This window comes from Mus musculus, chromosome 2, assembly GCF_000001635.26.
Source record: "Mus musculus strain C57BL/6J chromosome 2, GRCm38.p6 C57BL/6J".
In the NCBI taxonomy this organism is placed as follows: Eukaryota; Metazoa; Chordata; class Mammalia; order Rodentia; family Muridae; genus Mus; species Mus musculus.
In genome coordinates this window covers 118,111,711-118,127,409 of record NC_000068.7, presented here as the reverse complement: position 1 = coordinate 118,127,409, position 15,699 = coordinate 118,111,711, and the positions used below count along the sequence as shown (strand labels likewise).

General features: G+C 47.1%; 1 protein-coding gene across 2 annotated transcripts; it reads right to left on the bottom strand.

Moving 5' to 3' along the window:
• Window positions 1–276: 276 nt before the first annotated feature.
• Thbs1 (thrombospondin 1) lies at window positions 277–15,534 on the bottom strand. Of its 2 annotated transcripts, none has more exons than NM_011580.4 (22): window positions 15,335–15,534; window positions 14,701–14,795; window positions 13,881–14,440; window positions 13,001–13,076; window positions 12,557–12,759; window positions 12,340–12,462; window positions 11,487–11,580; window positions 9,753–9,926; window positions 9,072–9,248; window positions 8,588–8,761; window positions 8,204–8,331; window positions 7,936–8,088; window positions 7,375–7,593; window positions 7,081–7,188; window positions 6,415–6,574; window positions 6,175–6,293; window positions 4,730–4,964; window positions 4,309–4,536; window positions 3,871–4,142; window positions 3,397–3,494; window positions 3,151–3,290; window positions 277–2,388 (listed from the first exon to the last, which is right to left on the bottom strand). In NM_011580.4, exons 2-22 carry the CDS (start codon window positions 14,765–14,767, stop codon window positions 2,381–2,383), a joined length of 3,516 nt encoding a protein of 1,171 aa, NP_035710.2. In that variant the 5' UTR covers window positions 14,768–14,795; window positions 15,335–15,534; the 3' UTR covers window positions 277–2,380. The 2 variants fall into 2 exon arrangements, with proteins under 2 accessions (NP_035710.2, NP_001300843.1); NM_001313914.1 differs by having other exon boundaries at window positions 12,557–12,756.
• Between the last annotated feature and the right edge of the window lie 165 nt (window positions 15,535–15,699).

The following is a 15,699-nucleotide window of genomic DNA, read 5'->3' as shown; positions in this document are numbered from 1 at the left end:
ACACCTAATATTAATAAAATGATGAAAAATCTTTGAGGGGGAGTGGCTTGTGACACAAGGGTCATTTTTATTTTGTTTGTCATGTGGCAGACTTGTATTTTCTTCTTCCAAAATTGTAGTAAATATATCATCTAAGTCTAGCGCCTGTCAATAATACAGGAATCACGAACGTTATTTCCTGCCCTGCTGTGTGTGTGCTATTGGTTAGGAATGGCTTTTGCCCATACCCCATGATAGCCAGACAGTAAAGAACAAAACAAACACAGACACCGTAAGTATAAATATAAACTTCCATATGATTTATTGTTGTTCCTTGTACATAAGAAACAGTAATATACAAGTTACACTGCTTTAGAATGTAAAATGGATAAAAATGTGTACAAAATAAAAAAAAAAGCACGTTCCTAGGAAAAAGGGTATTGGCAAAGAGTCAAAACTGGGAAGTAAAAAGCAAAAACAAAAACAAAACCAAAGAAACAAACTAAAACGAAACAAGAAAAACCAACATTTCTTCAATTCAGTGTGCAACATATAAAAACCAGAAATACTAACTCTACAGGCAGTATTTCCTGATAAATTATTTAAATAGCATATCTACATAGTCTGAGATCTCTATTCCAATGGCAACGAGAAAATAATTTATAAAAATAAAAGCAACGGTGTAAAAGATGATAGAACAAAACCAGAACTTTGAGAAGTTGTACTTAACATTACAAAGCTGTTTCTTTCTTGGGATCATCCTCGGCAAAGGATTTTTATGCTATGTACAACACCGACTTTTTAGACACAACAGTAGTTTTAAGTTTATTGACACTTAAACTCTTTCTTCTTAATCCAAAATTCTTTACTCAGTCACACAACAAATGAGGTAATATTTGTATAGAAGTTCCACCTTTGTCTCTTTTGGGGAAAAAATGAAATAAAGAAAAGGTGATTGTGTTTTCTTTCTTCTCCCTGGAAATAGGCACAAGGGGTGGTGTGGGCCTTAGAGTACTCCTGGCTTCCATTACAAGGAGGAGTGAATGCAAGCGGCCGCCACCTAATTCCACTTGAAACTACAGAGAAAACAAAGGGGAAGCCAAAGGAGTCCAAATCATTCACTGTGAGCCCCAGATGAAAAGCAGCTGCCTCTGCTGCCTTTCCACACACTGGTTTTGGAGAGATTTGCTGATCCGCCTCAGCTACCTGCTTGCAAACATTTGCTATATGCAGTCTAATTCCAGGTAGAACAGGGTTAATAAATAATCTGTATTTACAATCTTACAGTCATAAAGACTCACTACGAAGATGATTCAGATAGTCCCACGCTTCCTGTTTCAGTAACAATCCTTCCGACGAACCCTCCAGAATAGGGGAACAAAATAAATATATTACATTGTTAAAGCATTTGTTAAACAAAAACCAAAAGAGATTTGGAAAAATCCATGGTAACTGAGAGAAAAAGGAAGAAAGAAAGAAAGAAAGAAAGAAAGAAAAGGAATGTTTTAGTTAGGTTGATAGAAATTTTGTGCCTTTCTAACCATAAAGTAAAGGCGCACTGCCCCTCCTGCGGAGGCAGCTAGAGCTCACTGAGACGGTAAGGTTCTCTAGCTGTCCTTATACATATGCATGTTGTACATGCAGAATAAGCTAACAGTTTCAGCGTGACCAGTCAAGGGCAGCCAGCATGGCCCACACTTCTGACCCCTACCCTGGCCACTGCAGGTGAGAAGTGCCCAAAGGGAGAAAGTCCAGAAGCTATGATCTCCCTCCCTTCCCTGCTTGCTCAAGTGCCTGTGTGGAAGATTGGGTCAATCAGCTCTCACCAGCAGCATGCAGAAATGCAGCAAGTCTGTCTGTCCCCTGAAAATGATTTAGTACCGAACAGCTCCTCCACATTTTCATACAGTCATCTCTTGGGTACATGCCCTCCCTAGAGCTTTGGCTCCTGCCTCCCCACATCTCAGGACCTATGTCAGAGGTTGTTTGGCGGTGAGTTCTAGTGAGTCATTTTTTCCTTTCTTTGACATGCCTGAAAATGCTTCTGTGTGTGCTGCTCAGAGGTGGCCTCGAAGAAGTTCTGGCTCTGTGAGTAAGGCAGAGTGGAGCGGGCACCTTCCTAGTGGGAAGTAAATAGGCGCTTTGGCTTTCCCAAAAGCAAACCCAAGGAACTCTTCATGGTCTTGGAAGATGCATTCTCATTCGTTAAAGGCCGAGTGCTGACTCTGGGTTTGAAAACTGCATTTTCTTGAGGCAGGTCTCAGGCTTTACAAGTCCACACTATGCAAGAAGAGAGGCAAGGAAGGCGAGGAAAGGCGATCCCGGCAGGGGTGGGGGGTTTCTCTAGCCCTTGTTTTTAGAAGGTGCATTGCCAGCGCTGGTTATGATTGGCAGCTGATGATTAGGAATCTGTTAAATAAACAAAGATGCACATAAATGAAATCGAATCAGCGAGCTTGAGGTCACCCTAGAAGTAATCATCAGGCTAGCGGCTCAGGGATTACTGTCTCTGACAGGGACAGATCAGGAATCCTCTTTGTCTCCCCTCCCCCGAATCCACACTAGCAAGTCTACTAATGTCACCTTTGTTCAGGTCATGTTTAGGCAACCGTGTTGGTGAGACTCTATTCTCTGTGTCTCTGATCTTAATACCCAATGCCTTTGTGCTTGCAGACATCTGACTCAGTAAATATGTACTGAGCAGTTACTCTGCGGTAGGTCCGATCTCAGAGTGTAAGCCATCCCGTGAAGAAAATGGAGGCAAGAAAGCCAAGGCTGTTAGTGAACATTAACACTCTTGCTACTGCTCTTGGTCTCAAGGAGGACAGCTGGTGCCGTGATGTATGAATAAAACCACAGGCCAAGTGCGCAAGAGAGAAATGAATAGAGCTTCAAGGTGTTGCCGTGAGGGCTAATGTTCATAGCTACTTGCTTACTGTCCACCTCTGACCAAGGCAGGAGGAGTTCAGAGACTGCTGGGCAAGCTAATTGTCCTGGTACAGATTCAGGATTGCATAAACAGGATTTCTTGTTTGGTATTGTATCCTCAAAAGAAAAATAACAAAAACCAAACCGGAACCCCCTCCCCAACCTTTAAATCAGACCCTCCTATCACTGTCAACCTTATAAATCTGTAGACACCTTAACTGTGCACCACAGTGTCTCTCCTACCTCGACACTCGTATTTCATGTCTGAGAAGAACACCATTTCCTGAGAGAAGACGAACAGGCCTAGTCTACCGCCGGCGTAGGTTTTGTCATAGATGGGTCCCGAGTCAGCCATGATTTTCTTTCCTTCATACATCACCACTCTGCACAGAAGAAAAAAAATCTCACTCATGAGACTGCCACTTCTCAGTCTTATCCTTCGAGCCTATTCGGTGTGACTACAGTGAAATTGAATTCCTGCAGTCTTACCTGATATAACCGGTCTTTGGCCTGTGGCTGAGACGCCATCTGTATGCAGTGAAATCTTTCCAGCCGATGTGGCGAGGGTCATGCCACAGGGTGCGCACCTGAAGGAAAAGGAGCAGGAAAAGTTGAAACACAGCCTCCTCTGAAGACTCGAATTTCATTCCACGAGAAACTGCTGAAAAGGCTCTGAGCTGAGCTATATCTGCAGAGGGCCAGTGTGGAGTTTCCCCCAAGGCATCCCTCAGAGAGGGAAAGGAAAGGAGGGATTTGTTTGAAGTGACTGAAGCTGCCTGTGCACTTAAAGGACAGCTCTTGTCAGAGCCCACTCCCCTCTAGCACACCATAATGGTTTTGTACCATGGTTGGTGATGCAGAGAACTTGACTGCTAAGATTCCCTAGTGGAACCTTGGTCGAAGTGCTGTCTCCTGTACTCCCCAAGGGCCTGGCAACTCTCCCTTCTAGACGAGGCTTCTTACCTGGCCAGGGGTGTTTCCTGTGTGCCACAGTGCATTCCGCAGGTGCTCGCCAGGGCCGGTGGTGGAGTTCACAACCTTTACAGACAGGCCTGAGTATCCCTGAGCCCTTGTGGGGTTGGTGTCCCAGTAGGACTGGGTGACTTGTTTCCACATCACAACGTAGAAGCGGCTGCTGGACTGGTAGCCGAAAACAAAGCCAGCGTAGTCATCATCTCTCTCGGTGTTGATGAAGAAGGTACCGCTGAAGTCCACAGCATTAAACTCATCATAACCTGGAAGGCAAGGCCAGGGTCAGATTAAAGACTATGGCTTTTACAGCATTCTCTACAATGTTCCCAGATGTCCCGAGTGGCGGAAGGCCACAGGTCCAATGGACAGATTTTATATTTGCTCCCTTTCAGTGTGTCCCCACCTGGATCTAAGGAGCTCACTACTTACCTACAGCAAGTCCAGGGTCACAGTTTACAGTCTGGACAAGTTCTTTGCCCTGATGGCGGACAACCCAGTTAGGGTCATTTTGGGAGGTTCCTTTGGGATCTAGAGGAATCATCTGGAATTGTCGGAAATCGGTTTCACTGATGTCAAAATTCTCAGGACAGATGTCATCAATATCTGGCACATTGTCATGGTCAAAGTCGTCTTTGCAGGCGTCACCTCGGCCATCACCTAAGGTCAAAGGTCAAAGAAAGCAAGTGTTCAGTGAAATTCTGAACTGCTATGATGAGTGGGTCACTATTTAACATCTTGTCAAAAATTTGTGTTTTGTTACTCTGACCTCTTGGATACCCTGTTTTTATTCCTTTCATCTAGACAGCCAAGATGTCAGTTATGCCAGCTAGGAGTGGCCACAGTGACTCACCATCAGAGTCCTTCTGGTCAGGATTGGGCACCAGCCTGCAGTTGTCTCTGTCATCAGGGATGCCGTCATTGTCATCGTCATGGTCACAGGCATCTCCTTTGCCATCTTTATCATGGTCGGCCTGGTTGGCATTAGGCACATAGGGACAGTTGTCCAGATTGTTCTGATGGCCATCCTCATCGATGTCCTGATTGTTGTCACAAGTGTCCCCTATGAGGTCTGAGTCAGAGTCCAGCTGGAAGAGAGACATCAACAGTGGGTGAATCAAATACAGGTCAACTTCTACTCCAGGCCTCGAATCCTGGCAGTGGTCAGTGCGACTGGCTGCATAATGTGTAAGAGACATTTTTTTAAAAAGTATTTAGCTTTCTACATTTATCCCATAAAGATTTTATCTTTTGGCTCAGATAAAGTCAAACTAGAATTTTTTCAAAATAGATTTTCCCAGAGGGCTTAGCATTCAGTGCGTGTGAGATGCTTTGGGACGGTTTATCTAAAATTTGAATGTTTTCTTTCCAGCATTTATGCTCTTTGCTTTGGAGATTTTGTATGCTATTGAAATTTGCTTATAAAAGTTATTCTAATCTGAGGAATCCAAACTCATTCTGTGAGGTCAAATGCTATCGAAGATGTCTAATGTCTAATGTCTAATGTCTAATGACCCAAACCCAAAGCAGAAGATCTCAGTACTGTGTGACCTGAAGCTAATACTGACTAGCCCTCATGGTTCCCTGTGACAGTGGCTTGAAGTCAAATTGCTTTTAGCATGGTACGACTCCATAAGGGTAAGTATTAGGAGTAACTTGAATTCTCATTTCTCTCATCCTTAGAAAAACAATCTATCCAAATTTCTGAACACTAAGTCACTCAGAACCATCGTTTTAGACAAAAGAGAAATTGATTTACTTTATTCCTAGAAAACAATGCTGCACAACAACACAGAGGGAAGCTCTCTGGTACCAGAAGCCTGGCTATTAATAGCTGTTTGCAGCTCAGGCTGAGAAGAAAATGAAGCTGGGTCCGTTGGGGGGAATAGGAGAAACCAGAATTCTCTCCAGCTCTGAGTATTTTAGCTTCCTAATTGTTTACTAGACTCTGTTCCCAGCCATCACACAGGTGTTTGTTTTGCTTCTGCACTCTGCTCTCCTCTCAGTTTTACATGCATCGGATACAACTATAGAACTATCAGCTTCAGCTCTCTGTTTTGTGTAATTTGTCTTAATGGTGGTTGCAAACAAAACTGAGGTCCCAAGATTTCCATAATAGTCTCTGAGAGTGTTTGCCAGAGGCTTATATCAGGCAGACTCTGTACAGGCACACATTGCAAATGGCTCTGGGGTACCCCAGTAATGGGAGGGCTTGGAGTCTATTGAATTCACTATCTTAAAGGCTTAGAAAGGGAGACACAATACCTCACCAAGAGATTCTGAAAGAAGTTCACCTACCTGGTCTGGATTGTGTTCCAGGGGGCAGTTGTCACACTGATCTCCAACCCCATCCATGTCCGTGTCCCTCTGGTCCACGTTGTAAACGTACTGGCAGTTGTCTCGTTCATTGAGGATTCCTATGGAGGAGGTGTACATGAGTCCTACAGCCCCATATATTTTAACTCAGTCACACGTTAATAGCCACTCAGTAAGCTGTGCTGTCTCTGTCCCTTCAGCCTGCCAGTCCAGGGGCCTTACCATCTCCATCGATGTCCACAGCACAGGCATCGCCCTCCCCGTTTTTGTCTGTGTCTGCTTGGTCAGGGTTGTGGTTGTAGGGGCAGTTGTCACAGCGGTCTCCCACATCATCTCTGTCATAGTCATACTGGGCTGGGTTGTAATGGAATGGACAGTTGTCCTGCAAAGAGGGAAAATGGACTCTCTATGGTGCTGCCTAGGAAATCAGCTGATGCCTTCAACCCCATTCACAGTATTAAAAGCCCTCAAAGATCTACTGCAGTTATCTAGTACTTGGTCCATATACTGACTGAGTATTCAGCATAAGTGAAATTCCCAGCCAGGAAGACACTATGGATGAAGACTGGATAGTATATAATCCAGTATATAATCACACCACCCCTGTTTTCATTATAAAAATATACTCATCTAGACATTGTATCTGTGGAACAGAATACCACATGTGCAAACTGGGGTAGTCTGTGATGAAAAATGAAACTCACTCTAATAATTCTAGCAACATCTGTGTCCTCAAATCACTGAGACATAGTGACAAGTTTCTAAGTATCCTCTATATGAGTTTGGTCTATGTTTTTGCTATCACTCTGTGATCCCTTGAATCCTAGTGTTTCAGGTTGTCATCACACCACGAGGATGAAGGAGGAATGGAGAGCATATTTTCCCTACCCTGTCATCGGGGATCTTGTCGTTGTCATCGTCATCATCGCAGGCATCGCCAATCCCGTCCTTGTCATAGTCTTCCTGCCCCGAGTTGGGAAGGTTGGGGCAGTTGTCCTAAAAAGAAGGCGACACAGTTAGCATTCGCTTGTTTGGCGCACACTGGGGGCCACAGTGGGATAGCCTGCTAGGATGCTCAGGTGTAGACATGATTTTAATGGGAAGGTGAAGCCATGGAAGCTATTTTGGGAGGTTACTTATGTGCAGTTTGTACAAATGCTCTGGGCTTCATATATGCTGTACCTTTTTGCAGTGGTAGGTTGCGTTGGCCACACACACCAGGTTTTCATTAGGCCAGCCGTCCAGGTCTGTGTCCTCTCCGCAGATGATGCCATTGCCTGCATAGCCGGGCTTGCACTCACAGCGGTACATGGGGTCACTGTAGTGACCCAGGTAGTTGCACTTAGCGTTCTTGTTGCAGTCATGCGTCCCGTCCGTGCAGGGGTTTCGCGGTTTGCACACCTGAGGGTACAGTATCCCGATGCTATCACAGAATGTCTAAAAGTCCCAAGCCACCAAAGGTCCAGATTCCTCCCATCCTGAAACAGATAGCAGCCCCATTTGGGAGAAAGATGGGTTTCTTCTGTCTCTCCATTCTATTTGAGGATATCCCAGCTATTGGCAAATGCTGATTTACACTGGATTTTCTTGGAGCTGCTCATCTGGCACAAGCCTATCTGATCACAGCTTCTTTCAGCCCAGAATATTCACACATCTGAGACTATGCAACCAGTGCCCTCTCTGTCTGTTCATTGTTTGACCAAAGGCAGCTCTCTTCTACTCTGGCCTACTTGTCTACTATACCTGTTTGTTGGCCATGGCATGTTCGACACCTCGGCCGAAGGGCTGTGAGCCAGTGAATCGTGGTGGGCAGGGCAGGCAGTTGTAGCCAGGATCTGTGTTCTTGCACCGATGTTCTCCGTTGTGATTGAAGCAAGCATCAGGCACTTCTTTGCACTATGGAGGAAATGAGAGTTTGCTTAACACTTGGCAAATGTTGTTTTAAGGAAGGACCCTGGACTGGGTTAGCTGCTTTCTTCATTCTGATAACTTGGAGCCATTGGCTGCCTACCTCATCGACGTCTTTGCACTGGATGCCATTTCCACTGTAGCCAGGAGGACACGCACCACATTTCCAGCTACCATCAGGGTAGCTAGTACACTTGGCACCAGCAAAGCAGGGATTGGACAGGCATCCATCTGAGGAGAGGTAAGAGACAGGTGGGTAAGTGCTTGGGTCTAAGTTGCTGTCACTGCCATGTACTACTTAAAAGAGAATAAGACACTGAAGGGTCTCTGTTACTGGAAATGGTTGCCTTGCATCTTACTGTAATCAAACCACTAGGGCCAATTAAATATGGCACCCTCCCCCTCCCCGCACCCAGTGAATACTGACTATGACATTCATAAAAGAGAAAGCTCCCAGGGTGGTGGTGTCCCTGGCCTCGCAGCTTACCAATTGGGCAGTCCTGCTTGTTGCAAACTTGATTTTCTGTCACATCGCCAACACAGTCTTTGCCTCCAAACTGGGGTGTGGGGTTGTTACAGAGTCGGCTGCGTCTCTGCACTCCTCCTCCACAGGTGACAGAGCAGATGTCCCATGGTGACCAGGGACCCCAGCCTCCATTAACTGTAAGCAAATGAGTCACATGTAAAAATTCAGTTTTCGGGTGCCTTATCTGTCCCAGAATCCTGTCCTGAGCCGGTTTCAAATGCCCTCTAACCTGGCCCATGAGAAGAATCTTTGGGAATTAGGGAGGTTGAAATGGTTTGCTTTCTGTTTTTCATTAAAAGAAGCTGCTGAGCAGGCAGGACTTGGTTTCTGTTTGTTTCTCTAGAGAGTGAGCTCCCATGCTCCATGGTCTACTTAGCTGCAGAGAGCAGGCCACCAGCTGGGTAGAGCTGCCTCCCATGTATCCCCAGGTCAGGCCCACACTTACTTGGGCAGGCGTCTTTCTTGCAGGCTTTGGTCTCCCGGGCTTCACCTTCACAGGGCTTCCCGTTCATCTGGGGGCTGGGGGAGTTGCAGAGCCGGATCCTTGTGATCACACCGTCACCACAGGTCACAGAACAGGACGACCATGGAGACCAGTGACTCCAGCCACCATCCTGTTTAACTGAAGGGCAAAGTTGATTGTCACCAATGGGTGCTGCCTTGGAGGGGGCCACACAGCAAGTCTCAGCAGGCAATCATTCCAGCAGCCCACCAAAAGCAGCTTCAACTAGTGTATTGTAGAAACTGGCTACTGCCACACTTCAGTGGAGAAACTATAGGGAAGATGGTATTTGTCTGTGTGTGTGAGTTGCTGTCAACAACCTAATATTTATAGGTTGCTGGTCAGGAGCCCAGATCCATTCTGATTGTTTCATATGAATTATCTAGAGAAAATGGCTAAAGTAACTTTATCAGGAATGGTTATTGTTCTCTCGTTACAGATGAGGAGGAGCCTCAGGGAAGGAAGGTCAAGCCCAGGAGTGCAAAGGTTAGAGGTGTGATTGAGACTGAGAGCCCGCAGGCTCAGAACCTGCATTCTCAGGCTCCCCGCTCGCTCCGGAGCTGCTCTTTGTGAGGGAAGCACTGGGCAAGGGAGATTGCCACCCTTGGCAGCCATGATGCTTACATCTTTTGTCACACTCCTGAATGTGGCAGGTCCTTGTCTGTACCGAAGAGCCCTCGCATCTGTTGTTGAGGCTGTCACAGGAACGACCACGTTGCTGAATTCCATTGCCACATGTGGCAGAGCAGGAGGTCCACTCAGACCAGGGAGACCAGCCATCGTCAGCAGAGTCGCTGGCTGTGGGGAGAAATGAGGTCGTTAGCATCTCATGTCTAAGATAAACTGTTCTTAGGCAGTTTATTTACTTATATGCTTATGGCCCTTTATAGCCAGAGGTGGTAAAGCAATAGGTTTCTTTTTTTAAAAAAAGCCTTCTTTTTTCATACTCTTAGTTTAATGGAAGCATGATTAACAACTAGAGATTGTGTACATTTATGTACTCTCCAGACGCTTGGCTATCCAAGAGTCTTGGGAACTGATAATGATAATGGAGCCAATTCACACATCTCTCCTTTCACAGGCACAAGCAAATCCTAAGCAACTACAGTGCCAGTGTGTCCTGCATGAGATCTCCCTGGCCTGAGTAGCACAAGTCTTGGGCCAGTGGTCCAGGAGTTCATCCCAGGTCATCATATGCAAAGGACTGGGCTGATGGCCCACTCTGCCTGGTCCTCACAGCTGAGCCAGCTCACAGTGTGCACTCTCCTGTTCACCCATTATGGATTCTTCCATGTGCACCTCAAGCAAGTTCCCCTTTCCTGACTTAGGATGTCTTAGATGTTTCCAGGCTGGTGCCCAAGGATGCCAGTGTGTTAGGCAGCTTCTCTGCATCACTTCTGACTATCAGTGAAGCCCTGGTCCATGTTGGGAGGCAGTTTGCCTGGGGCTCTGCCTCTGCCTCAGTCACGAGGTGGATCAGTTTGTTTTCCTCGTGCTGGCCTCTGGTGTTTTTGTACACACTTTCTCAAGAGGAGAAGGTGTTTGTTTGCTATCTGCTCAGACACCGTGACGACAATCACGCCTGTCTATCAGGGGACACGGAACTTGTTTTTGTTTTTGCCATCCATGAACATATTTCTAACAACCCCTAGCTCAAACTCAGAGCTCCGCTAGCTCTCGGCAGGCTTTGTTCCCTGTAACTCACCCTCAGATAGAGGTTGGACAGAAGTGGATATACAGAAAAACATTATTATGCCAAAATTGCTACCATGGGATGGGTGATTCTGAGTCGTGGCTCATGTGTGCAGCTCTGTGTGTGTGAGTGAAGGGCAATTCAGTATCCCTGATTTCTTTGTGAGGCATGGTGAGTCACTTTTATGACTTGTGCCTTCTGCATAAAATATCTCCTTAGCAAAGTGATTATACTGGCAACAGGCCCCTGAGGCAGAGTGTTACACAGCAGTATAGTGGCTGATTTCTTTTACTGCCCTGGAAATTGAACAGATGCTAAGCCCTTAGGCCTCCTCTCACTGCAGATAAAACAGGTGGCTTTTCAAGCCTCAGCCCAATGCTTACACAGTTTCTGTCCGTTCTCCAGTAGATCATTTTTTTCAACAAAGATCAATTGCTAAAAGCAACCAGCTTAAGTCTACTGCTGTATCCATCTCTCTCCTTATAGCATAAAACCAGAATCCATAAGCTCTGTAAGATCATCCATTGCCTATGCCATAACCCAGATCTGACTGGAACGTCTGATGGAGCTGGGAGGGGCTGGGCTCTGGTGTTGTGCCCAGCTGTCAGGATGCCCCCAGACTGAGCTAGCCACTGAGGGATGGCTACACCATTTTAGGAACTTACGCCAGCACCGTGGGCAGCATTCACCATCAGGAACTGTGGCGTTGGAGCAGGGCATGATGGGACAGGACACCTTTTTGCAGATGGTAACCGAGTTCTGCAAGGCAAGAGAAGGAGAGGGAACGATGTTACCAAGCGTATTGCAGAGAGGAGCTTTCTGTGACATTGCCATTATAAGCCAGGACACAGGAGGGGTGGCTTTTATAGGAGGGATGTCTCTGCTGGATCTGTAGTCCCCAGAGGTATACAGTTCCAGGGCTAATTCTCACTCCATTCTTTGGGAAAGTTCTTTTTAACTGCTACTCAGTCAGGGGTGGAAGTTACAGAACAACACATTTGCATAAGGGAAAGCAACGGACGTTGCAGGTATCAGTAAGCATCTCAAAGGTAGATAAGGGTTTTTATCACATATTAGAGGGAGGCGGGAACTTAATTGAAGTTGTGTCTCAAATTCAGTAACCAGTGATTTGCATTTAAACTTTTCCCGGTGAGCCAGAGATCCGAACAGTGTTAGAAGAATCTGTCTGCCAGAGCTGAATACAAATTAGGGCTGGCCAAAACCGAATGCTTTAAGCGGGTTTTATGTATCTGACACTCAATACTTGGTCTTTGAACTAAAGCAGGTAAGTCATTCCAACGTTTAGATAGATTTGTTCTCTTAGCTGCTCAGCCTGGGGTATTATTAAGATAAACCTTCTGAGATTTAAAGAGGAATTTGCAGATGTCATTACATATTAAAGAAAAAAAAATCACTTTGGTAGCAGGCCAGAGCACATTTAAAAATGTGTGTAGTCATTTACGTATCTCCCGAGACATATGTCTCCAAGTCTTATTGCAGTCTGTGAGTGTCTCTTACCTGGCAGTGACACTCTGTGCAACTGTCTACAGTCCACTCCTCGTTGTTCTTGTACTGGACTCCATTGTGAAAGCAGAGGGGAGGCCGCTTCAGCTCACTGACCAGCTCTCTGTTCTCTTCCGTCTGAAAGGGGAGAAGGCTCATGAGTGTCCAGGCTCCCATGGGACCACCTGTGGTGATTTCCAAGAGCTGGCAAATGGGAGGGGAAGCCACTGACCACTTTTCGGATGCTGTCCTGCAGAGTGGTCACGATGGTGCGCAGGCCCTTCAGTTCCAGGACCATGCTGGATAGTTCATCACAGGAGAGGCCACAGATAGCTTGGAGGTCCTTTGTTTTGTGGCCGATGTAGTTGGTGCGGATAGCAGGGCTGGAACCGTTCACCACGTTGTTGTCAAGGGTAAGAAGGACGTTGGTAGCTGCTAAGAAATAAGATGTAACGTATTCGATAGCTGATTCAAGGTTTCAACAGCTGATCCCACCAGCCTACCCTTCGGGTTCTGGGTTATAAAAGACATTTCCTTTGGAATGACAGAGTGGGTGCGAGCCAACTCTGCTCCCCCTGAGATATTGTGTATGCACCCTACTGCTTACATTAATCAGGGTGCTTTCGGTGGACTTCCCCAGAATTCTCCAAATCTTAAAAAACACAGGGGTACTCACAGCTGGAGCAGCCTTTGTTCCTGAGAATGTCTTCTGGGGTGGTTCCAAAGACAAACCTCACATTCTGCAGCACCCCCTGTGGGCAGAGGACAGACGTGGTTTAATGCTGGGCGTGGGGGTGGGGCGGCCAGTCTGAGTTTGCTTGTGGTGAACGCTCAGAAAGTTTAAAAGAACTTAAGATCATCCTGCCAAACTATCACAGAGACATAAATTGCCGAACAACTTCAAAATCTTAATTGTGTCTTCTGCCAACTGGAGCATTTTACAAAGAATCCAGTTTTCAGGCTGCTTGGGGTACACAGGAAATGGAATTTGATCCCAAGTCTGGAGGACATGATACTCTCCAGTGACAAAGAGTTAATGTGGGCGTTCAAAGCCACGCTTGTAAGAAAAAAAAATATCTGAAAGTTAAGGCAAGTAAGGAGTCCCAGAGGCACATGACTGGACTGTTATTCATGTCTTGCCTTAGATCCATACTGAAAGCACCCAGAACACCCTGCCCAGGGACTCAAATACTGACAAAGTATCCTTTTCATGCCCTATTAAAACTGCTAGGTACATTTGATACAAGTTACTTTCCTAAGGGCACAGGGAGTACCCCATTCTGAAACAGGCTGAGTGTAATAGGAAAACCATTTCTTATCTCTCCTGATAGCTTTGAAAGCATGGGTCCCAGGTCCTGGCACCATTACAACTTATTTCTTATTAGGAACAAAATTTCTCGGGTCCCTATCAAATCTGAAACCCTGGAGTTTTGGGTCATCTGTAATATGATTTAACCAACCTTCTGGGGGTGTCTGTTCCTCTTTACATTTGAGAATCATTTTTAGTCTACCGATATTAATTCCACATAGCCCTTGTGACAGGTAAGAAGATTTACCTGAAAATTGTCATTGACATCTCCCTTTGCAACTCGGAGCCTGGCAACGCTGGCCAGATCCCTGGTGAAGATGCTCTGGATGGGTACATCCAGCTCCGCGCTCTCCATCTTATCACAGTCTATGTAGAGTTGAGCCCGGTCCTCTTGAACAAACAGCGTGATGCTCTTCCACTGGCCAGTGGCCAGGAGAGCTTCCTCCACTGACACCACTTGTTGCTTCCCTGGCAGGCTCAGGCTCAGGTCCAGGGTGCCAGCTTTGCCGTTGGAGACCACACTGAAGATCTGGCCAGTGTTGTCTTTCCGTTCCACAGCCAGGAGTGTGCCCCGGGTCTTCTTCATCTGCCTCAAGGAAGCCAGGAAGATGAAGCCTTTGTCGGCCCACACAGCGTCCAGTAGGTCTTGGAACTTGTCATCCGGCACAGCGGGGATCAGGTTGGCATTCTCAATGCGGAAGGCGGGGCTGGATAGATCTTGGCCCTTCACCAGTCGGCGACCGGGGCCCCTTCGTGCACCTCCAATGAGTTCAAAGATGTCAAACACACCGTTATCTCCCCCAGACTCTGTAAGGAGAGAGAAGACAATCGGCTTTCTAGGCTAGGTATAAGGGGGTAAAGTTCTGGCTGTGAGGAGCCAAGGTGGGAACTCGTGACAATAATGGCAATTATGGAAAGCTGAGCGAGGGAAGCTGCATCCTTATCAGGAGATAAGGACTCCAAGGAAACACAGGAGCTATCGAGAGAGAGAGAGAGAGAGAGAGAGAGAGAGAGAGAGAGAGAGAGAGAGGAGAAGGGGGAGGAAAATGAATATATCACAAACTCACCTGGAATGCGGTTGCTTCCACACATATGCAACAGGAACAGGACACCTAGTCCCCGCAGGAGCTCCATGGTGGAGCCTTTGTGCCCAACACGGAGCCTGTAGCAAGAAGCACAGGAGGCCAGAGTCAGAGACCAGGAAGCAAGGTGGAAGGGCAGAGGTGTGTGTGTGTGTGTGTGTGTGTGTGTGTGTGTGTGTGTGTGTGTGTTTCTTCTTTTGCCCCATATGTGCTGAAAAAGAAGGGTTTACTTTCCAAACGGTATCCAGTATAAAAAGAGCGCCAGAGGCAGGGGGATTGTTGGAGTTCCAGGATAAAGGGTATAAAGTGACTTGGGTCCGTCCCCTCCCCCCCGCCCCTTTAGACAAGATTACAGAATGTATTTTGGATGGCGACAGTCAGGGGTAACCTGGAGACTACTGGGGAGAAAATCTTGGGGTGTCTTGGAGGTATAGTTTGTGAACCCGAAGGCTGAAGAGAACCAGCTCCGGAAAGTTCTTTCCAGGGGATAGACGGGGCAGGATAAAGGAGTTAGGAAAACCAGAAGGGGAAGAGTAGGAGATGAGGAGTAGCGCTGATCATCTGCAGCCTGGGGCTTTGAGGTGGCCGGCCAGGTGCTCCGCAGAGGCGGGAGGTTTACCTGTGTGCACCGGGGCTCAGTAACCCGGAGAGGTGGCAAAGGTGAAGTGAAGGACAAGGACGCTGAGTCCGGTGAAGACGCTGAGACTGCCGGTGCGCCGGGAGAGACCGTGGCAGAACTGGATAGCAGCTTCGCGATTGCCTGCAGAAGTCCGATGAGGCTGGCTGACTCCAGGCAGTGGCTGGCTTGACTGAGGAGCCCAGGACCTTTTAAAGAGGCAGGAAGCAGGGAGGGGGGAGGGTTCTCGGGGGCGGGGGCGGGGGACGGGGACGGACGGGTTCATTTCTCCGCCCCCTGCTGCTTGGCGCACAGCTCTCGGGCTGAAAGTGAAGGGGGAGACTCCGATCCCGCACAGGAGCCCTGGA

Bases quoted from the DNA above. Each gene is read 5' to 3' on its own strand.
- Thbs1 (NM_011580.4), bottom strand. From the start codon at position 14,767: ATGGAGCTCCTGCGGGGACTAGGTGTCCTGTTCCTGTTGCATATGTGT. The intron at 4,537-4,729 runs GTGAGTCACTGT...CTTTGACCTTAG, and splicing joins TGACCAGAAGGACTCTGATG to GTGATGGCCGAGGTGACGCC. The intron at 4,143-4,308 runs GTAAGTAGTGAG...CTTGCCTTCCAG, and splicing joins TGACCCTGGACTTGCTGTAG to GTTATGATGAGTTTAATGCT.